Below are 24,373 nucleotides of genomic sequence, written 5' to 3'. Positions count from 1 at the left end.
GAAAAAGCCAATGAAGATTAACCGGTTAATATACATTTCCTACAAGCTTTACGTCTTCAAATATACACAGTGTGTTTGTGTGTATATATATATATATATATATATATATATATATATATATATATATATATATATATATATATATACACATACATACATACAAATAGTCAATACCTTCTGTTAAGGTTTGAAAAATTCACAATGGTCACCAGAATAATTTGAAACTGATAAAAGTAATTTTCAATTTAAAAACAAACAAAAAAACCCCTCAATCTAATAAAAATTACCTGGTCTAACAGCCTTTACTTTTAATACGTTTGTCTATAATTTTCTTTCTAATCACCTGAGACAACTCTCCTCAGCTTTCTTTGGCCCATGTTCAGTACGTTACACGCAATGATACCAAACAGCACAGTGACTACTCTTCACCCTTTACATAGGCAAGTTGGCTGATTACAAGCTTGTACACACCTGTGATGCTAACTACAATACACTTCTTCGTTTAACATGTCCCTATGTTCAGGCCATTTTCATTAGTTTATTTTATTAAATATTTTGGTTGATCCAATCTTTGTAGGTGGGAAAACTTGCAAAAATCGGAATTGTATCAAATATTTATTTCCCCCAATGTAACAGGGCCAAAAAAGCTAAGCACAATGTAAAAAGTTTGTGCGCCCGACGACTTTTTGCAGGTGGATTGAGCGGTGGAAACAGCCTGAAAAAAAAAAAAGTTCAAAAGAATGAGCAAAAAATTCTATGAAAAAAAAAAACTGGCAATATTCCGTTTTCTGAATGGCCTTTAACCGCTTCAGATTTCTAAAAATGCCAAGCCGTTAAAAGAAGAGACATGACTATCCTTCTGGCATTTTATGCTAGGAGGACTCTCTGTACTTTACAAAATCAGTCAATGGGAAAGCTCAAAGCGTCTTTTTTTGGTGCATTTTGCCAAAGCTTCTGCTTTAAAAAAAAAAAAAAAAAAAAAACATTAGTGGATTCTTCATTATTCAATGGAGTGGAAAAAAATGAACGTAAAATGACAATAAAAAAAAGAAATTCACAAAAAACATGGAAAAGCCCTCCCAAAAAAGTGTAAGAAAAAAAAAAAAACAAAGGAAAAAACACTCAGGAAATGCCAAAGTTTCCTGAAGCGCCTTCGCTTGAAAAACGTGGTGGGTTCACCTGAGTTTAAAAAGACCGTTGTGTGCAGATATCCTAAATGGGTTTTTATGGATAAACGCAGATGTCAGCCCACCATGCAAGCTGATCTGCTGGCTCTGGGTGCAGTACTCTGAAGTAGTGATGAGCGAGCAGCGTCGGACTGGAACACCTTGGGCCCACCAGAGAAAATCATTCTTGGGGCCCACTATGTAGCTGCATAGAGTTAAATACCAGACCACCAATTATGCGGTAAAACACGCTAATATCCGGGTATAATATAAGGTTGTACATGCCTTAATTATGTAGCAGGAATTGGGGTAGCCCCCTCATAGAATATAATGCAGCCATCTCATAGAATATAATGCAGCCATCTCATAGAATATAATGCAGCCATCTCATAGAATATAATACTGCCCCCCTCATAGGGTATAATACTGCCCCCCCTCATAGGGTATAATACTGCCCCCCCTCATAGGGTATAATACTGCCCCCCCTCATAGGGTATAATACTGCCCCCCCTCATAGGGTATAATACTGCCCCCCTCATAGGGTATAATACTGCCCCCCTCATAGGGTATAATACTGCCCCCCTCATAGGGTATAATACTGCCCCCCTCATAGGGTATAATACTGCCCCCCTCATAGGGTATAATACTGCCCCCCTCATAGGGAATAATACTGCCCCCCTCATAGGGAATAATACTGCCCCCCTCATAGGGAATAATGCACCCCCTCATAGGGTATAATGCTGCCTCCTCATAGGGTATAATACTGCCCCCCTCATAGGGTATAATACTGCCCCCTCATAGGGTATAATGCACCCCCTCATAGGGTATAATACTGCCCCCCTCATAGGGTATAATACTGCCCCCCTCATAGGGTATAATACTGCCCCCCTCACAGGGAATAATGCACCCCCTCATAGGGAATAATGCACCCCCTCATAGGGTATAATGCTGCCCCCTCAGAGGGTATAATACTGCCCCCCTCATAGGGTATAATACTGCCCCCCTCATAGGGTATAATACTGCCCCCCTCATAGGGTATAATACTGCCCCCCTCATAGGGTATAATACTGCCCCCCTCACAGGGAATAATGCACCCCCTCATAGGGAATAATGCACCCCCTCATAGGGTATAATGCTGCCCCCTCAGAGGGTATAATACTGCCCCCCCTCATAGGGTATAATACTGCCCCCCTCATAGGGTATAATACTGCCCCCCTCATAGGGTATAATACTGCCCCCCTCATAGGGTATAATACTGCCCTCCTCATATGGAATAATGCACCCCCTCATAGGGAATAATGCACCCCCTCATAGGGTATAATGCTGCCTCCTCATAGGGTATAATGCTGCCCCCTCATAGGGTATAATGCTGCCTCCTCATAGGGTATAATGCTGCCTCCTCATAGGGTATAATGCTGCCTCCTCATAGGGTATAATACTGCCCCCCTCATAGGGTATAATGCTATATAGATATATAGATATAGAGTTAGATAGATATAGATGTAGAAATAGATAGATATAGAGATAGATAGTAGATAATGGATAGAAAGTAGATAATGGATAGATATAGATAGAAAGATTCATAGAGATAGATAGAGATAGATAGAGATAGATATAAAGATAGATATAGAAAGAAATATAGATAGGTAGATAGATATAGAGATAGATATAAAATAGATAATGGATAGATAGATATAGAGATAGATAGCTATAGATAGAAAGATATAGAGATAGATATATAGATAGAGATAGATAATAGATAGAGATATACAGATATAATAATAATAATAATAATAATAATAATAATAATAATAATAATAATAATAATAATATTATATACATATATAGATAGATATAGAGATAAATATATATAGATAGATGGCTATAAATAAAAATAGATAGAGATATATATAGAGATAGATAGATATAGAGATAGATAGATAGAGATAGATATAGAGACAGATAGATATAGAAAGATAGATATAGATATAGAGATAATAGCTAGATATAGAGATATGTATAGAGATAGATAGATATAGAGTTAGAAAGATAGATATAGAGAGAGATATAGAGATAGATAGAGATAGCTAGATAGATAGATGGATAGATAGATATAAATAATAGAGATAATAGATAGATATAATAGATAGATATAGAGATAGATATAGAGATAGATGGATAGATCAATAGATAGATAGATAAAGAGAGAGAGATAGAGATAGATAGATAATGAGATAGATATAGAGATATAGTGTTAGATAGAAAGATAGATAGAGATAGATAGATATAGAGATAGATATAGAGATAGATATAGAGATAGATATAGAGATAGAGCTAACAGATAGAGATAGATAGATAGAGATATAGAGATAGAGATAATATATAGATAGCTATAGAGAGAGAGATATAGAGATAGATAGGTAGATAGATATAGAGATAATAGATATAGAGATAGATAGATATAGATATAAAGATAGATAGAGATAGAGAGAGCGGTAGATAGAGAGAGATAGATATAGAGAGAGATAGATACAGAGATCGATAAATAGATAGAGAGATAGATATAGATAATAGATAGAGATAGATAGAGCTTCAAACAAGCCATAGAGACCCTGAAAGACAAGGCATGCAAAACCTTCTATGCCATCCGAAGGAAACTCTACCATCTAAAGCCACCAGTGAGGGTCTGGTTAAAAATCTTCGACTCTATCATCACCCCGATCCTCCTGTATGGCAGCGAAGTCTGGGGTCCTCACACCTACCCAGACTGGTCAAGGTGGGATTCAAGCCCAACAGAAATATTCCACCTGGAATTCTGCAAGCACCTTCTCCAAGTCCATCGGAGCACCTCCAACAGTGCTTGCCGGGCCGAGCTGGGCAGATTCCCTCTATACCTAACGGTTCTAAAGAGGGCACTGTCATTCCGGGCTCACCTACGTAGGAGCAATCCAAGCTCCCATCACCATAAAGCCCTGACACATGTAGGGGAAACAGAAAAACCAGGACCCTCAGAACAGCTCATCCAAACCCAACCTGACCAGAAAACCAATCACAACAACCTGACAAAAGCCGGAATCAGGAAGATGGTAGACGAAGGCCAGGAGAGGTACGTAAGTGACTGGAAGAACGACATCATCAGCTCACAGAAACTGACCATGTACCAGAGTCTACAGAGAGACTACAGACTGGCTCCATACCTGGAGAAACTCCCGGACCCCAAAGACCGCAAGATCCTGAGCCGGTATAGACTCAGTGCCCACAGTCTGGCCATCGAATACGGCCGACACAGGCAGAGCTACAAGCCCAGGGAGGAAAGACTGTGCCAACACTGTGACCAGGAGGCCCTGGAGGATGAGACCCACTTCCTGCTACACTGCTCCAAATACTCAGCAGTGAGGGACACTCACTTCAGGAGACTCTCACATCTCTTCCCGGATTTCACCACCATGAAGGAGGAAGAGAAAACATACATCCTGCTGGGGGAAGAAGAGAGAGCAGTGGAGATAGCAGCGCAATATGTGAGCGAATGCCATAGACTGCGAGAAAGAGAATTATGATATGCCATGGACTTCTATGGCCCCCACCCTGGATATGCCCCAATCCCCCATCCACCTTCCCTATGCCATGGACTTTTATAGCCTCATCCTGGATCTGCCCCCATGCCCCCATCCACCTTCCCTATGCCATGGACTTCTATAGCCCCATCCTGGATCTGCCCCATCCACCTTTCCTACAGCCCCTTCCCAACATCCCTACAGTCCCTATCCCTATTCCCTTCTGTACACCTGCTTTGGCAAAACTAATGTGTATTTAGTCCTGCCAATAAAGCTTCTTTGAATCTTGAATCTTGATAGATAAAGATAGATAATAAATATAGAGATAACAGATAGATATAGAGATAGGTAGATATAGATAATAGAGATAGCTAGATAGATAGACATAATAGATAGATATAGATAGATATAGAGATAGATAGAAAGATAGATATAGAGATAGATGTAGAGATAGAAAGATAGATATAGAGATAGAGCGATAGATAGAGATAGATATAAATAGATAGATAGAGAAAGATAGATAGATATAGAGATAGATATAGAGATAGAAAGATAGATAGATATACAGAGAGATAGATATAGAGATATAGATAAATAGATAGATATAGAGAGATATAGAGAGAAATAGATATAGATATAGAGATAATATATATATATATATATATATATATAGATATAGAGATAGATACAGAGAAAAGATAGAGATAAATAGATAGAGAAAGATAGATATATAGATAGAAAGATAGATATAGAGATAGAGCGATAGATATACAGAGAGATAGATATAGAAATAGATAGAGATATATAGATAGATAGATATAGAGAGAAATAGATATAGAGGTAGATAGAGATAGATATATAGATATAGATATAAAGATAGATATAGAGATAGATATAGAGATAGAGCGATAGAAAGCGAGAGATATAGATATAGAGATAGATAGATACAGAGAAAAGATATAGAGATAGATAACGGATAGATAAATAGATAGATAGGTATAGAGATAGATAGATATAGATATTAGATAGAGATATATATAGATAAAGATAGATAGATATAGATGGTAACTAGATAGATAATAAATATAGAGATAATAGATATAGAGATAGATAGAGTAAGATAGATAGATATAGATAGACATAATAGATAGATATAGAGATATATATAGATAGATATAGAGATAGATAGATATAGAGATAGATGTAGAGATAGAAAGATAGATATAAAGATAGAGCGATAGATAGAGATAGATATAGAAATAGATAGATATAGATAATAGATAGAGATAGATAGATAGATATAAGAGAGATAGAGAGAGAGATATATATAGAGATATAGAGATAGATAGATAGATAGATATAGATAGAGAGAGCGAGAGAGATATAAAAAAAAACAAAAAACCACAATACTCACCTCTCCTCCTCGCTCCTACGCTGATTCCGGCAGCCGGCTTCAGTGTCAGGAGCTGCCCCCTCTGCCAGACACACAGCGGGTGCGCGATGTAGTGACGCCAGGAGCAGAGAGGACTGAGGGCGGCGCCGGCCCTGATTTACAGCTGTAGTCTGCAGAGCAGCTTACTGGGCTGGGGGCGGGGCCTCTGGGGGTGGAGACCTGAAATGATATTCACTGCTTCGCAGTGAATATTCATTTCTCTTTAGCAGTGGGGACAGGGGCTCCTGCCTCCTGACACCCGCTGCTGCTCCGCTGGCAGGGGCCCCCATAGCAGCTGCATGGTGTGCGACACACCACTGGCTGGGGGCCCCTGGAGCAGCGGGGGCCCTAGGCAACTGCTGGCCCTGTATGCCAGCAGGTGCCAGGGCCCACCAGATGCCAGGGCCCTCCGGAGAATCCTCCGGTTCTCCGGTGGGCCAGTCCGACGCTGTGAGCGAGTATACTCGTTGCTCGGGTGGTCTCCGAGTATTTTGGCGTGCTCGGAAATTTAGTTTTCATCGCCTCAGCTGCATGATTTACGACTGCTGGACAGCTTGAATACATTAGTGGAATGCCTTTTTGGTAGGGAATTCCCACATGTATTCAGCCTGTCTACAAGTCGCAAATCATGCAGCTGAGATGACGAAAACTAAATCTCCGAGTACGCCAAAATACTCGGAGGACACCTGAGCATGCTCGGGAAAACCCGAGCAACGAGTATGCTCGCTCATCACTACTCTGATGCAATTATGAGATGTGGATTCTCTTGGCACATGGGAGTGCATCTGCAGAGAGTGGATGAAGCCTAAGCCCCACTGGTCTGTTGTAATCCATCATGCCTGATTCTTCCATCAGAGTGTTAGAAACACCAGCTCCTGCAGCGTTCCCATGTGATGGAGGCTCTTCTGTGCAGGGACAGAACTCCAATCCACAGCGTCAATCACAAAGGGAATAACAAAATTCTTCTAGGACTTGAAGATAAAACTTCCAATGCTTTATTTAAAATAATAGAAATAAAAAAAAAAAACCTCAAATTGCAATAAAATTTTATTGGAAGTGGAGCTTTTGAATAATTTCTGTAAGGCGGTGTTCACATGTAGCGTTTTTTCGCATTTTCGCAGCGATTTTAAACACGCGATTTTGCCACGAAAATGAAAAAAAAAAAAGGCATCCCTTGCATTCCTATGGCATTCCGCACATGCTGTGCTAATGATGCGGATTTTTCCGCGGCGGAATTGCATCGTGGAAAAATATGCAGCATGCTCATTCTTTGTGCAGAATCGCGGGAAAATCCCGAAAATCCGCACACATAGGAATGCATTGTTCCGCTTACTTTCTGCATGTGCCCACCATGCGAGCAGTAAGCAGAACATTTGCGGATGGTACCCACGGTCCGGAGGAGAGGGGATTCTCCTCCAGGCGCTGGGTACCATATCCCTGTAAAAAATAGAATTAAAATAAAAAATTGTCATATTCTCACCTTCCGATGTCCCTCGCAGCGTCACCAGGCCTCAGCGATGCTCTCGGCAGGTCCCGTTCCCAGTGATGCATTGCGCCAATGACCTTTGATAACGTCGCGGTCTCGTCACAAGGCATTGCTAGGAACAGGACTTGCCGGGAGCATCGCCGAGGCCTGGTGGGATGCCGGAAGGTGAGAAAAACACGATTTTTTTTTTTTTATTAACATTAGATCTTTTTACTACTGATGCTGCATAGGCGGCCCCAATAGTGAAAAGTTGGTCACATTCGTCAAACACTATGTTTGACGAGTGTGACCAACTTGTCATCAGTTTTCCAAGCGATGCTACAGATCACTTGGAAAACGCTAGCATCCTGCAAGCTAATTACGCTTGAAAATCACTAGTTTTTCAGCAGGAAATTCGTGGGAATTTAAAATTCCTGTGGAAATTTCGCAACGTGCGCACATAGCCTAATTAGGATAAAACTCCCAATACTTTGAGAGCTAGAGAGCTTCCTTCCCAACACATCTGCTATGCGGCACAACTTGGAAGTTCCTAGGTATTAGATTATAACCAATATAATAGAAAAAGGTGAATTTAGACAACTTTTGCTTTTAAATGTGTACGGCCGCTTTAGTACGTCAGACCACCAACATTTACCCAGGAAGATCTAGTATCCGTTGTCACATGGTTTCACATACAATTTCTCATATACAAAATCTTGTTTTGCTCCATAAGTTTCTTTATAAAAGAAGTCGTATACTTACTATAAATAAGACAGGATTCCCCCCAATTCCAACTTCACTGTAAAATTCACCTGAAATAGAAGTTATTATTTACTCCATGAATCGCATTGCCGTATAGACGAGGGCCGCATCTAGACTATACGCAGGATTGCACAACGAATATTACACCGCTACACAGTTCTTCAAAATTAAATCATTCATTTTATACATATAAAACTGGAAAGCTCCCTACATAGAGTTGTGTAATGTAAAGGTTCTAGGCGCAACCCTTACGGTTACACCACTGAATATATAGGCAGTATGTTAAAAGGGTTCTCTGGTGCCACTCACTTCCCCCTCGAGAGGTGAGCAACACAGGTGACGCTACGTTGGCAGATCATCAGGTAATGAATGTGAACATGTGAAGCATCCTGCCATATTTGCTGACAGAGCTTCATTAGTGCTGCTCTGCACTCGATGCAAAAGTGATCGCTGCTGGAGAAACCCTTTAGAAGGGAATATGCCACCAGATTTTTGCAACCTCGTCAGGGAGCAGCATAATGCAGGAAAAGAGCCCCTGATTCCAATGATGTGTCACTCAGTTTATTGGGTGCGGCAGTTGTGACACAAACAGTTTGTAGATATAGCAGAGCTCAGATGGCTGCCCTCCACCCACACCACAGCTTTCTGTGTACACAGTATATTGACGGTAAGCTGTTAATCAGTGCTGAAGTTGTGGTTGGACCAGGAGTTAAAGCAAGTACTTAGTCTGGCAGTGATAATCTCCTGCTGATAAAACACTCATTGTATTGAAACAACAGCACACAACCTAATAAAAGACACATCCCTGAAATCAGTCTCTCAGCCCCTAGCTTAGTTTCCCTTTAATTAATATCATTAAATGGAATATCATAGCAGAAGAAACCAGTTGACAGATTCTATTTAATGATCATTGTCATATAAGTTGCAGCTTGCTCATACGAAATACCAAATTCAGGAGCTAAGGCTATGTGCACACGCTGCGGATCTGGCCTCTGCAGACAATGTACAGTACAATGTAAGTCTATGTGATTTACATTCCGCTGTGCACATGCTGCGGTCTTTCCACTGCGGAAAAGCTGCGGTTTTGAATCCGCAGAAAGAATTGATATGTCAATTCTTTCTGCGGATTCCGCTGCGGTTTGCCAACTATTCCATTGTCCAGGTGTCAAACGCAGGGGAAAACCGCTGGCCAATCCGCAGGTCATTTTAGCTGCGGTTTTACCTGCGGATCCGCAGATACAAATCCACGGGTGAATCTGCAGCGTGTGCACATAGCCTAAGAGGTAAAAATATCTTTACTAAAAGGATAAAATATAAACATTACACCCTACGATGCAAAGCTGAAGTATATGTCACATGTGGCTATAATACCATACAAAATAGATCCAGCTGTATGTCTCGGTTTAATTAAATTGATGATTAAAGTAAACATTTGCCAGAGCAATTCACTGACTGACCAATGTGTAAAACTAAATATTGTCTGACCAATGTGTGAAATTGAACAATGCCTGACCAACTGATTGGCCAGACCAATGTGTGAAACTACAAATTGTAAGCCCTACAAAATACTCTGCCAATGTGTTAAGCACACTATTCCTGACCAAATCACCTCCCTCCATTAAATAATAAATTTTATTTCTATAGCGCCGACATATTCCGCAGCGCTTTACATTTCAGAGGGGATTTGTACAGACAATAGACATTACAGCATAACAATAATCACATCGATAATAACAGATACCAAGAGGAATGAGGGCCCTGCTCGCAAGCTTACAGTCTATGAGGAAAAAAAAAAAAAAAAAATTTTACAATTACGGTATTTATTTTTTCATTAACTTTTTTGTTCAGAATAATGACTTTTTTCAGACATAAAAATCTTATTCCACCAAATATTTTGATCAATTTGCCCTTTTTTCCCCCCAAAAAATGTTTTATGGATGTATATGTGTCTTCCATTGGTGGCCTAACACCTTGCATTGTTCATGCATGTATGGTGGAAGCAAAGCTGAACTTTGGGATCCTGAAAAATGTAGCAAAAAAAGCATGAAAAAAAGCAATGTGTGAACATAACCTTAGATGGTAAAAACTGTGAAAAGAGAATAGAAGAATGCAGTAATTATACCAGTTTCTCGCTGAGCGGCTTGATGACAGACACATTGGTCTGCTGCTGGGTGCCAATGACCGTGTTCATGTACTGCACTTGGCTTATAAGGCTGTCTACATTGATGGAATAGAAGTTGGAATTGGTTATCTGCAGCGTGCTCTGTAACAGAGAACACAAGCATAGGTCAGACAATTAAATGCCTTTGTGCAATCCTACAAGCATCACCTACCCACAGACCACAGCGCAGCTGTGCAATGTACAACCACTGGCAAAAATTATGGAATCACCGGGCTTGGAGGATGTTCATTCAGTTGTTTAATTTTGTAGCAAAAAAGCAGATCACAGACATGGTACAAAACCAAAGTCAAATCAAATAGCAACTTTCTGGCTTTAAGAAACACTAAAAGAAATCAAGAACAAAAAATGTGGTAGTCAGTAATGGTTACTTTTTTAGACCAAGCAGAGGGGAAAAATTATGGAATCACTCAATTCTATGGGAAAAAATTATGGAATCACCCTGTAAATTTTCATTCCCAAAACTAACACCTGCATCAAATTAGATCTGCTCGTTAGTCTGCATCAAAAAAGGAGTGATCACACATTGGAGAGCTGTTGCACCAAGTGGACTGACATGAATCAGGGCTGCAACACGAGAGGTCAATTGAAACAAAGGAGAGGATTATCAAACTCTTAAAAGAGGATAAATAATAATAATCTTTATTTTTACATAGCGCTAACATTTTCTGCAGCGCTTTACAATTTGCACACATTATCATTGCTGTCCCCGATGGGGCTCAGAGGGTAAATCATCACACAATGTTGCAAAAGATGTTGGTTGTTCACAGTCAGCTGTGTCTAAAATCTGGACCAAATACAAACAACATGGGAAGGTTGTTAAAAGGCAAACATACTGGTAGACCAAGGAAGACATCAAAGCGTCAAGACCAGAAACTTAAAGCAATATGTCTCCGAATCAGGAAATGCACAACAAAACAAATGAGGAACAAATGGGAGGAAACTGGAGTCAATGTCTGTGACCGAACAGTAAGAAACCGCCTAAAGGAAATGGGATTTACATACAGAAAAGCTAAATGAAAGACATCCTTAACACTTAAACAGAAAAAACAAGGTTACAATGGGCTAAGGAAAAGCAATCGTGGACTGTGGATGACTAGATGAAAGCCATTCAGTGATGAATCGCAAATCTACATTGGGCAAGGTGATGAAGCTGGAAATTTTGTTTGGTGCCGTTCCAATGAGATTTATAAAAAGGACTGCCTGAAGAGAGCATGTAAATTTCCCCAGTCATTGATGATATGGGGCTGCATGTCAGGTAAAGGCACTGGGGAGATGGCTGTCATTACATCTTCAATAAATGCACAAGTGTATGTTGATATTTTGGACACTTTTCTTATCCCATCAATTGAAAGTATGTTTGGGGATGATGAAATCATTTTTCAAGATGATAATGCATCCTTGCCATAGAGCAAAAACTGTGCAAACATTCCTTGAAAAAAAGACTCATAAGGTCAATGTCATGACCTGCAAATAGTCCGGATCTCAATCTAATTGAATATCTTTGGTGGAAGTTGAAGAAAATGATCCATGACAAGGCTCCAACCTACAAAGCTGATCTGGCACCAGCAATCAGAGAAAGTTGGAGCCAGATTGATGAAGAGTACTGTTTGACACTCATTAAGTCCATGCCTCAGAGACTGCAAGCTGTTATAAAAGCCAGAGGTGGTGCAACAAATACTAGTGATGTGTTGGAGTGTTTTTTGTTTTTCATAATTCCATAATTTTTTCCCACAGAATTGAGTGATTCCATAATTTTTACCCACTGCTTGGTCTAAAAAAGTAACCATTACTGGCTACATTTCTTGTTCTTGATTTCTTTTAGTGTTTCTTATAGCCAGAAAGTTGTTATTTGAATTGACTTTAGTTTTGTGCCACGTCTGTGATCTGCTTTTTTCCTACAAAATTAAACAACTGAATGAACATACTCCAAGGCTGGCGATTCCATAATTTTTGCCAGGGGTTGTATGCCGGGACATAAACTAGCATCTTCTTTAATACATTGGTGACTAATTATTTATTTTTATTTATTTATTATACTCAATTATACAGCGCCATTATCGGCACTGTCTCCAATGGGGCTCACAATCTAAATTCCCTACCCGTTTGTCTTTGGAGTGTGGGAGTAAACCGGAGAACCTGGAGGAAACCCACGCAAACACAGGGAGAACATACAAACTTCTTGCAGATGTCCTTGGTGGGATCTGAACCCAGGACCCCTGCGCTGCAAGGAGGTGGCTCAGTGGTTAGCACTGCAACCTTGCAGCGCTGGGGTCCTGGGCTGAAAGCCCACCAAGGACAACATCTGCAAGGAGTTTGTATGTTCTCCCCATGTTTGCGTGGGTTTCCTCCAGGTTCTCCGGTTTCCTCCCACATTCCAAAGACATATCAGTAAAAGAGTTAGCAGCATGCGCTGCTTTTTTTTTTTTTTTAAATTGCTGCCCTACAAATTCACACAGATCTCCCATACATTGTACTTACTGTCATAGCAATGTTCACAATATCATTTTCCTTATCAAACCACACTTGGACCATTCTGATGCCACCATCTTGGACAAGAACAGTGCGAGGAAACAGGAAAAACACGACCAGACCACAGATTAGGAGGCACAGCAGAACGGAGAGAACGACGTAAAGTTTCCTGTCAAAATTGGAAAACAGACACGTAAAGTATTTTTAGGAACTTGTATAACTTTCATCATAGAGTAAAAAGGATCTTGCATCAGACTCTGCTAACCAATATATAGTGCACATTATGGGGACAGGGAATGACAGCCGCTAGCTGCCAACCGGTGAGCAGGGCAGGGCGAGATCACGAATACGCCAGACTCCAGCTATGTATCCAGTGCATTCTCTGATTAATCCAAGAAGCCACACAGGAAAATATTTATTTGTGATGACTTGGCTGATTGATAAGTGGACCGGAGCCATACAAACAGCAGCAGTCTAAAGTAAGATTCTCTTTAGAATGTGTTTAAGAAACTTCTGGATTTTCTTCTTCGCCTCATTGGGGGACACAGGTACTGTGGGTGCATGCTACTGCCGTCTGGAGGCTGACACTAAGTGGGAAAAAAAGGTTAGCTCTTCCTCCGCCGTATACACCATCGCCCCGATTGCGGGCGGAAACCAGTTTTTTGCTTAGTGTCTGTTGGAGGCACACGTCGGTCTGTCTCAAGACAGATTCTTTTTTTTTTTCCTCTTTTTCCCCATGAAGATAAGACAGGGGCGATGGACCCTATTGAAAGGGTCCGCTCTCCCCAAACCAACAACGGGCGAGCACGTGTGAGTGTCCCTCCACGTATCCTCTCCCGCAATGGGAATTTTTTTCCGATGTTCCATTTTTTTCACATGAACATGAGATAAGGTCGACGGATCCTATTGAAAGGGTCCGATCTCCCCAAACCAACAACGGGCGAGCACGTGCGAGTGTCCCGCCACGTATCCTCTCCCGCAACGTGAGATATCGTCAGACCACGGAGGTGCGATACGGGTGACGGACCCTATGGAAGGGGTCCGATCTCCCCAAACCAACAATGGGTGAGCACGTGTGAGTGTCCCTCCACGTATCCTCTCCCGTACCGTGGGACATGATGCCAGACTTAGCCCTGTCCTCCCTAGGGTATTGAAACCCTAGGCTGCACAGAGGCACAAGCGTAGTCCGTGCGGCCCCACTGCCCCATCAATGCTAAAGACTGCGGTGGGGCAAAGTGGCGGACGGTCCCTCTCCTCACCCCTTGAAGGGGTTAGATGAAGCTAGGGTGCCTGCACCGTCCTTGTTTCATATGGCCCCCCTCCCCTCTACCTGAGCTGAACGGAGGTGGATGGCCAGGGAGGGCTCCTGCAGTGAACGGGTGTCCGGCAGTGGCGGATCCGGTCCCGGCCGTGATTCTGGGGTCTGGCAGTTCCGCCCTCCCCCCCTTCCCGGGCATCTAAGCCGCGGCTTCAGCCGGCGCTAGGCCGCAACCGGAAGTCCCCGCCCCGGCATCGCGTCATGGCGGCCCTGCCCCCCGGAGCCTGGGCAGACGCCAGAAAAAATTTAGGCCCTGGCTTCAGGCCGAGGCTAGGCCGTAAAAGGAAGTACCGCCCCCAGGATCCTTTTTTTTTCCTTCCGGGGGCCGGCCTGCAGTGGTGGCGCGCAGATTCATTCAGCGCCTCACATGCTGAGGACACAGGGGACACAGAACTGTGGTAAGTGCTGCCCCCCAGCCCCACGGAGAGGCCACACTAACAGGAACAATGAGCACCCTCCCCCGGCGTTTTTTTCAGCAAGGAGGCCTGACAGGTACAGCATGTCAGGAAAACCTAAGACACATACGTTCTTATATGCTGCGTGCATCTCCTGTCAGTCTCCTTTTCCGGCTTAGTCTGCGCCCGCGAGTCTGAACGCGCTCAGGAGCCCTCTCCCCCAGTGTACCAAGTCCCTCGGAATGGGCGTTATCACTGTCGCAATCTATGGCGTCACTTACGAGAGCAATTGAGTCCCTTCGGGCCCGAGATAGGGGCAGGGACAGTGGCTCGTCTGTCTTAGAGGGGTCCTCTACCTCACAGGAGCCTCCGGCCTGCAGGGGCCGCTCTCAATCCAGGCAGACGCAGGGGATACAAACCCACACGGTGTCTCCCGGTCCATCCGGTGCCTCAGCATCCGTGAGCTCTGCTTATCGCTCCCCGTCACCAGCAGTCGATAGCGAACAAGGCTCGGACTACGACTCAGAGGTACCCCTTGACCTAGATACGCCAGGTGGTCAGGAAACATTTGACAGTCTCATAGAAGCCGTCAACCAGACTCTGGGGATTGAGGATGATTCCATTCTGGCTGCGCGCCATAAAGTGTCATTTAAGCGAGTCAAGCGTCCCCATAAAGTATTTTGCACTCACCCTGAATTTGAGGATATAGTGCAAAGACACAGGGAACGGCCGGACAGGCGGTTCTCGGGCCAGAAGGCATCGAGGCGAAGTATCCTTTTGCTCCGGGTCTTCGTAAAAAGTGGATGGAATCCTCAATGGTGGATCCACCTGTGTCGCGCTTGGCTACAAAAACTCTACTATCCGTGCCTAGTGGTTCTTCTATTAAGGATCCCACTGATCGTCTCATAGAGAACTTGGCTCGCTCAGTGTTTGAGGCATCAGGATCAGCACTCTCTCCCTCGTTCGCAGCAACGTGGGTAGCCAAGGCCATGATTTCTTGGTCGTCATAAACTTTGAACAGAGCCTTGCAGGACATAGACCTACCAGCGGAAGTATCAGAAATCACAAATCAGATAGCCATGGCAGGGGACTACTCGATCAATGCATCTTTAGATGCGGCCAACTGTGTGGCATTGCGGCCGCAAATGCAATCTCCATTAAAAGAGCGCTATGGTTAAGGACATGGCGGGCCGATTCAGCCTCAAAAAAGTCCTTGACAGCGCTACCATACCAGTGTGGCTGCCTGTTCGGAGAGAAGTTAGATCAGCTCATCACCGACTCCACAGGAGGCAAGAGCGGTTTTCTTCCTCAACAAAAGGTCAAACCGCCGTTTCGTCACCAGTTTCAGGCGCGTTTTCGGGCCCTTCGCAACCCCAGGTGGACGACAGCAGCTAATTCTGCCGCATCAGTGCGCCCCAACCAGAATAGGGACCGACAGGTCTCATATAGAGCCAACCCATTGGGGAGGATGCGTGCTAACCAGTCCAGGTCGAGGGGATCCAGGTCCCAAAGATCTTCAGCCAAATGACTCGGGGCATTTGTCAGGTGGCACCGGCAAGGTAGGCGGCCGCCTTATCCGGTTTCACCACGCCTGGCTCAATTTCGCACACAACACATGGGTGAGAGGAGCTGGTGTCCACAGGGTACAAGATAGAATTTGTCAGGTACCCCCCAAGACGATTTTTTCTTTCCCGTCTTCCCAAAGTGGATACCCGGGCAAAGGCTCTACTAGGAGTCCTCGATTTGCTCAGCCACAACGGAGTTATCGTTCCGGTACCGGAAAACGAGAAGACGCAGGGCTTCTATTCCAACATGTTTGCAGTCCCCAAAAAGGACAGGACTGTCAGGCCCATTTTGGATCTAAAGCTCCTGAACAAATTTATCAGGATCAGACATTTCCAGATGGAGTCTCTCCGTTCAGTCATATCGACAATGGGGCAGGGAGAGCACTTGGCCTCTATCGATATCCAGGACGCCTATCTACATATCCTCATTTTCCCTCCACATCAAAGGTCTACATTTTCAGTTTGCAGTGCTGCCCTTCGGGCTAGCCATGGCCCCCAGAGTGTTCACAAAGGTCATGGCAGTCCCCATGGCCATCCTGCACTCCCGGGGCATAGTCGTATTCCCCTACTTAGACGACCTCTTGGTCAAAGGCCCTTCAAGGCGGGCATGCGAGGAAAGTGTCAGCATTACGCTAGATACGCTTGTCCGCTTAGGGTGGTTGGTCAATGTAAAGAAGTCATCCCTTGTTCCAGCTCAGAGAATTTCCTTTTTAGTGATGACCTTCGACACTTGCCGAGTGTTGGTAATTCTCCCTAGAGACAAGGCCCTAGCCCTCCGACAGTCCCTCACACCATCCGTTTCTGCATGAGGATTCTAGGAAAAATGGTGGCAGCGATGGAAGCGATCCCGTTCGCCCAATTCCATCTTCGTCCCCTGCAGCACGCCCTCTTGTCAGCCTAGGACAAGAACCCATTCACGCTCGATCATCGGTGCCGGTTGTCCTCTCAGGTCAGACAGTCACTAGAGTGGTGGACAATCAGTTCCTCCCTTCTTCAGGGGAAACCCTTTCCCCAGATGAGTGGCTGGTGGTCACAACTGACGCCAGCCTTCTCGGCTGGGGAGCGTTTTTTCGCCACCACATGACCCAGGGACGGTGGTCGCCGCAGAAGGCATGTCTCCTGATGAACTTGTTGGAGATACGGGCGATCCAGCTGACTCTGCAACGGTTTCATCACCTTCTAGCAGGCCGCCCCGTCTGGATTCAGTCGGACAACGCCACGGCGGTGGTTTACATAAATCTCCAAGGGGGCACCTGCAGCAGGGCAACCATGCCCGAGGTAGGGCACGTACTCCGCTGGGCCGAGAGAACTGGGTGGCAGATTTCCTCAAGCGGCAGGGGCTTGCATCTGGGGAATGGTCACTACACCCAGAGGTCTTTCAGCAGATTTGCCAACGGTGGGAAGCACCAGATGTGGATCTGATGGCCTCCAAGGCAAACGCCAAGGTGTCCTTATTAGTCGCTCGGTCCCGGGACCCGCAGGCAATCGCCGTGGATGCGCTGGTTCTGCCATGGAATCAGTTTCGCCTCCCATACCTATTCCCCCTGCTGCCACTACTTCCGAGGGTCATCAAGAAGTTCAAGGCAGAAGAGGTGCCAGTGATTCTGCTGGCCCCAGACTGGCCTCGTCGGGCGTGGTACGCAGATCTAGTGCAGCTGCTTGTCAACGTGCTGTGGCGACTGTCAGAGCGCCCAGATCTACTTTTTCAAGGGCCAATCTGCCACCTGAACTCAGGGGCCCAGTGTTTGACGGCTTGGCCGTTGAATCTTGGGATTCTGTCGCAGGATGGGTTTGGGCGCAAAGTGGTTGCTACGATGGTTAGCGCCTGGAAGCCTGCCTCAGCATGAATTTACCACCACACCAGGGAGGTTTTCTTTGCATGGTGTCGAAGCAACGGTTGTTCGCCACTGAGATTCTCCATCCCTAATATCTTGGCTTTTCTCCAGTCTGGCCTAGACTCAGGCTTGGCCCCCAATTCTCTCAGGAGACAGATATCGTCTTTATCCGTCCTTTTTCAGCGCAGGATTGCTACCAACTTGCAGGTAAAGACTTTCATCCAGGGGGTCTCCCACTTGGTACCTCCCTATAAGGCACCTATGGACGCCTGGGACCTTAACCTGGTCCTAAGTGTTACACAGAAAGCTCCATTCAAGCCCCTACAGGATGTCTATTTGTCATACCTTTCCTGGAAAGTGGTGTTTCTGGTAACTATAACATCAATCAGGCGGGTCTCGGAGCTGGCGTTATCTTGCCGAGCCCCGTTTCTGACCTTTCACAAAGACAAGGTGGTTCTTAGACCAGCTCCTCCTTTTTTGCCAAAAGTCGTTTCCTCGTTTCACATTAATGAGTATATTGTCTTGCCCTCTTTTTGTTCAGCACCGGTACACCGTGTGGAAAAGGCTTTTCATACGTTGGACCTGGTGAGAGCTCTCAGGAGGTACGTGTCACGGATGGCACCCTTTCGTCAGTTAGACGCGCTGTTCGTGCTCCCTGAAGGCTGCAGGAAGGGACTCGCTGCCTCGAAATCGACCATAGCCAGATGGATTAGATTGACTATTCAGGAGTCCTACCACATCAGAGGCGCGCCAATTCCAGCAGGGATCAGAGAACACTCTACTCGGGCAGTGGGCGCCTCTTGGGCGCTTCGGCACTAGGCTTCGATGGAACAGGTTTGCAAGGCAGCAACCTGTCCAGCCTGCACACCTTTACTAAACATTACAATTTCCATACTCAGGCTTCAGCGGGTGCGAACCTGGGTAGAAGGATTCTCCAAGCAGCGGTGGCGCACCTTTAGACAGGAGGTGCACGTAGCTTGGATCGGTGAGTCAACTTCCTACCCAGGGACTGCTTTAGGACGTCCCACAGTACCTGTGTTCCCCAATGAGGTGAAGGAGAAACATAGATTTTTGTGATAACTCACCGTAAAATCCTTTTCTCCGAGATGCTCATTGGGGGACACCGCACCCACCCTGTTAGCCAAGTTGCTTTTGTTTATTTAATTAATATGCTCTCTGTATGAGATTAGGGTGGTTATTTTCTAGACATGTTGTTACCTGTATCTCCCCCACCTCATTGTAGATTTTAAGCTCTCTTATTTTGCTTTAATTATTGTATTGTTAACGTTGTTACTTATGACTTGTGTTTTGAAACTGTTAAACTGTAAAGCACTGCGGAATATGTTGGCGCTATATAAAGATTATTATTATTACCTGCATTAAGGTCGATGTTGTCTGATTTTTGTTTGATCTACTGCTTTTGCACCAAACTGGTTTCCGCCCGCAATCGGGGCGAGGGTGTATACGGCAGAGGAGGAGCTAACCTCTTTTTTTCACTTAGTGTCAGCCTCCAGGCGGCAGTAGCATACACTCACAGTACCTGTGTCCCCCAATGAGCGTCACGGAGAAAAGGATTTTACGGTGAGTTATCACAAAAATCCATGTTTCAATCCTCAGGATGTCAAATTATTTGTTTAAGATCAGTTGCAGATTTTCCCCATGGAGTTTAATCGGGAAATCAAAATCCTCAATATTAACACAGCTGACACCCGGCCCGTTAAATCCTGGCACACTGCGATCAAACATGATCGCAGTGTACCGGGGGATTAAGGAAGCATCGGCAGGGAGGGTGCTCCCTCCGTGCTTCCCCGAGACACCCAGAGCAGCGCGATGTGCTGCGCTGCTCTGGGGGCCACCTTCCCTGCCTTCGGGGGCCTGCAGGGAGGTGGCTTCCAGATTGCTGATCTGACACTTTGCAGTGCAGTGTCAGATCAGCGATCTGACACAGGCACTGCAGGAGGCTTCCTCCGTGCCTGCAGAGAGCAGCACGGAGGAAGCCTCCTGCAGTGCCTGTGTCAGATCGCTGATCTGACACTGCAAGGCAGTGTCAGATCAGCAATCTGACACACTACAGTAATGCCCCCCACCCCCCGGAGAATAAAATAAAGTGAAAAAAAAAAAAAAAAAAGTACACATTCAGTATCACTGCGTCCGTAACGACCTTCCCTATAAAACTGTCTCACTAGTTAACCCCTTAAAAAAATAAAAATAGAAAATGCAAAAAACAATGCTTTATCATCATATCGCCGAACAAAAAGTGCAATAACACGTGATCAAAAAGACGGATATAAATAACTATGTTACCGCTGAAAACATCATCTTGTCCCGCAAAAAACGAGCCGCCATACAGCATCATCAGCGAAAAAATAAAAAAATTATAGCTCGCAGAATAAAGTGATGCAAAAATAATTATCTAAAATTGTTTTCATTGCATAAAAGCGCCAAAACATAAAAAAACTACATAAATGAGGTATCGTTGTAATCATACTGACCCGAAGAATAAAACAGCTTTATCAATTTTACCACACACGGAACGGTGTAAGTGCACCCCCCAAAAGAAATTCATGAATTCATTCATTCTGCTTCCCAAAAATTGTAATAAAAAGACATAAAAAATGTCATGTGCCCGAAAATGGTACCAATAAAAAAAACAAAACTCTTCCCACAAAAAAAAAAAAAGAAAAAAAAAAAAAGGAGGACCTCACATGACTCGGTGGATCAAAATATGGAAAAATTATAGCTCTCAAAATGTGGTGATGCAAAAACTATTTTAACAATAAAAAGCGTCTTTTAGCGTATGACAGTTGCCAAACATAAAAACCTGCCATAAATAGTAAATCAAGCCCCCCTTTATCACCCCCTAAGTTAGGGAAAAATAATTAAAAAAAAAAAAAAAAAAAAAAAAAAAATGTATCTATTTCCATTTTCCCGTTAGGGTTAAGGCCAGGGCTAGGGTTAAGGCTGAGATTAGGGTTAGGGTTGTGTTGGGGTTAGGGTTGGAGTTAGAATTGGAGGGTTTCCACTGTTAAGGCCCATCAGGTGCTCTCCAAACGCAACATGGCGTCTTATCTCAATTCCAGCCAATTCTGCGTTGAAAAAGTCAAACGGTGCTCCTTCCCTTCCAAGCTCTGCCATGCGCCCAAACAGTGGTTTATCCCCACATATGGGGTATCAGCCTACTCAGGACAAATTGCACAACAACTTTTGGGATCCAATTTCTCCTGTTACCCTTGGGAAAATAAAAAATTGGGGGCAAAAATATCATTTTTGTGGAAAAAAATATGATTTTTTTATTTTTATGGCTTTACGTTATAAACTTCTGTGAAGCACTTGGGGGTTCAAAGTGCTCACCACACATCTAGATAAGTTCCTTGGGGGGGTCTAGTTTCCAAAATAGGGTCACTTGTGGGGGGTTTCCACAGTTTAGGCACATCAAGGGCTCTCCAAAGGCAACACGACACCCACAGACCTTTCCATCAAAGTCTGCATTCCAAAACGTTACTACTTCCCTTCTGAGCCCCGACGTGTGCCCATGCAGTACACTTCCCTTCCGAGCCCCGACGTGTGCCCATACAGTAATTTTCTCCCTCATATGGAATATCAGCATACTCAGGAAGATTGGACAACAACTTTTGGGGTCCAATTTCTCCTGTTACTCTTGGGAAAATAAAAAAAATTGGGGACTAAAAGATCATGTTTGTGGAAAAAATATGATTTTTTTATTTTCACGCCCGGGCGTTATAAACTTCTGTGAAGTCCTTGGGGGTTCAAAGTGCTCACCACACATCTAGATAAGTTCCTTGGGGGTCTAGTTTCCAAAATGGTGTTATTTGTGGGGGGGGGTTTACACTGTTTAGGCACATCAAGGGCTTTCCAAACGTGGCATGGTGTCCGATCTCAATTCCAGCCAAAAAAGTCACATGGCGCTGCTCTCCTTCTGAGCTCTGCCATGCGCCCAAATAGTGGTTTACCCCCACATGTGGGGTATCAGCGCACTCGGACAAATTGTACAATAACTTTTGGGGTCCTGCTACCCTTGGGAAAATAACAATTGGGGGTAAAAAGATCATTTTTGTGGGAAAAAATATGGATTTTATAATTTTACGGCTGTACGTTATAAACTTCTGTGAAGCCCATGGGGGTTCAAAGTTATCACCACACATCTAGATAAGTTCCTTGGGGGGGGTCTAGTTTCCAAAATGGTGTCACTTGTGGGGAGTTTCCGCTGTTTAGGCACATTAATGGCTCTCCAAATGTGACATGGCGCCCGATCTCAATTCTAGCCAATTTTGCAGTGAAAGTCAAACGGCGCTCGTTCTCTTTCGAGCTCTGCCATGCGGCGAAACAGTGGTTCCCCCCACATATCAGGTATCAGCGTACACAGGACAAATTGCACAATAACTTTTGCAGTCCAATTTCTCCTGTTACCCTTGGTAAAATAAAAAAAATTGCACCTGAAGTAATTTTTTTTGTAAAAAAAAAAGTTAAATGTTCATTTTTTTTTAAACATTCAAAAAATTGGTGGTTTTGAGCACCTTGAGGGGTGCAGTTTTTAGAATGGTGTCACTTTTGGATATTTTCTATTATATAGGCCCCTCAAAGTGGCTTCAAATGTGATGTGGTCCCTAAAAATAAAACGGTGTTGTAAAAATGAGAAATCGCTGGTCAACTTTAAACCCTTATAACTTCCTAACAAAAAAAAATTTTGGCTCCAAAATTGTGCTGATGTAAAGTAAACATGTGGGAAATGTTAGTTATCAAGTTTTTTGTGTGCCATATCTCTGTGATTTAAGGGCATAAAAATTCAAATTTGGAAAATTGCGAAATTTCCAAAGTTTGCGCCAAATTTCTGTTTTTTTTCACAAATAAACGCAAGTTATATGAATGAAATGTTACCACTAACATGAAGTACAATATGTCACGAGAAAACAATGTCAAAATCACCAGGATCCAAGGAAGCTTTCCAGAGTTATTACCTCATAAAGGGAGAGTGGTCAGAATTGTAAAAATTGGCCCGTCATTAACATGCAAACCACCCTTGGGGGTAAAGGGGTTAAATGTCTAATAGATTCAGGACTGATAACCAGGAAACTTGAGAATCGGGTTTCTCTTGTCCCACAGTCAGTATTCTAGAGAAGGACACCCCTGCACACATTTAACTCTCTCCATTGAAGTCTATAGCTGTTATAATGCAGGCTGCATTTCACAATTCCCTTAAAACAGACTAGTGAGAGCGGCATGCACAGGCTGGCACCACTAACTCACCTGTGCCTGTCTGCAGGGCTACACCGGGGTAAAGGAAGCTTACTCTCATGATGTAGGGGAGGCCTGGATCTGGTTACTCAGTGCTCTACTGGTGCTTGCCCATCGCTGCTCCGTCTTCCCTGACATGGGAACTATTTATTTAAATGTGTCGTTCAGGCTAAAATGAAAAGTCACACTGTTTCGACTCTCCTGTATTTCCTGCGGAGTTCGGTAGTCATGGACTGCACGTATGTGATTTACATAGTTGCCGTCACGAGCCGACTAGTCTCATGCCCGCCTCTCAATTATTTTCTATGCAGAAAGGCAGGCGGTGCCTACTCAGCATGTTGGTAAACCGCCGCATGCCTATATTCACACCCGTCACGATTCGGCAGTCTGTAGTCACATAGGTGACAGCAGACTTTCATTTCAGCCACCTGGACAACCCCTTTATTCAACTAGGACAAGTTGTGAAGCAGGTAAATAATTTGGCAACAACTCCTCTCCATACATCGTGAATACAGGTGCTGCGGTGACATAACCGAGAGTTGTCTTGACAAATATCATGCAGGGTGGAGGACATAATGGATGCATGCAGCTGATGATCACCCAACACCTCACATACAGATGGAAGATCACCGACACGTCCCAGTATCCAGCAGTTGTGTATGATACACCACAGAGGAATAACCCTCAGTCCTAATTTATCCCATCAAACTCAACTTTTAACGTCGGATTTCAGGTGGAAACACTGTGTCCTCATTATTCGTACCTAGGATACAGCACAAGCGCACATATACACACACATACACACTTACGTTCTCTGCGGCTGCAGCCTTTGGTCGCTGTATGGGATTAGTGCAACCAGCTCATTCACTTGCTCTAAAACAGATGAACAGAATTTACAGTAAAAAAATAAATAAAAAAAATAGAAAAGCGTGACAAAAAGAGATAGCAAAACACCATTCTTAAAAGGAATCTGTCAG

General features: G+C 44.0%; 1 protein-coding gene across 3 annotated transcripts in view; it reads right to left on the bottom strand.

Annotated features, from left to right (window-relative positions):
• TMEM106C (transmembrane protein 106C) overlaps positions 1–24,373 on the bottom strand; it is a 49,311-nt gene that overhangs the window by 7,823 nt on the left and 17,115 nt on the right. For all 3 annotated transcript variants that reach the window (XM_073576678.1, XM_073576679.1, XM_073576680.1), the window contains exons 3-6: positions 24,206–24,269; positions 13,040–13,199; positions 10,502–10,642; positions 8,380–8,429 (exon numbers count right to left, since the gene is read on the bottom strand). In XM_073576678.1, coding sequence (XP_073432779.1) covers positions 8,380–8,429; positions 10,502–10,642; positions 13,040–13,199; positions 24,206–24,269 — 415 coding nt within the window. The remainder of the gene's footprint in view (positions 1–8,379; positions 8,430–10,501; positions 10,643–13,039; positions 13,200–24,205; positions 24,270–24,373) is intronic.

The sequence above is a fragment of the Dendrobates tinctorius genome, unplaced genomic scaffold (genome assembly GCF_039654945.1).
Source record: "Dendrobates tinctorius isolate UK_male_01 unplaced genomic scaffold, ASM3965494v1 ptg000051l, whole genome shotgun sequence".
NCBI classification, from domain to species: Eukaryota; Metazoa; Chordata; class Amphibia; order Anura; family Dendrobatidae; genus Dendrobates; species Dendrobates tinctorius.
The sequence above is the reverse complement of the archived record's forward strand: the minus strand, read 5'-3'. Positions and strand labels throughout refer to the sequence as shown.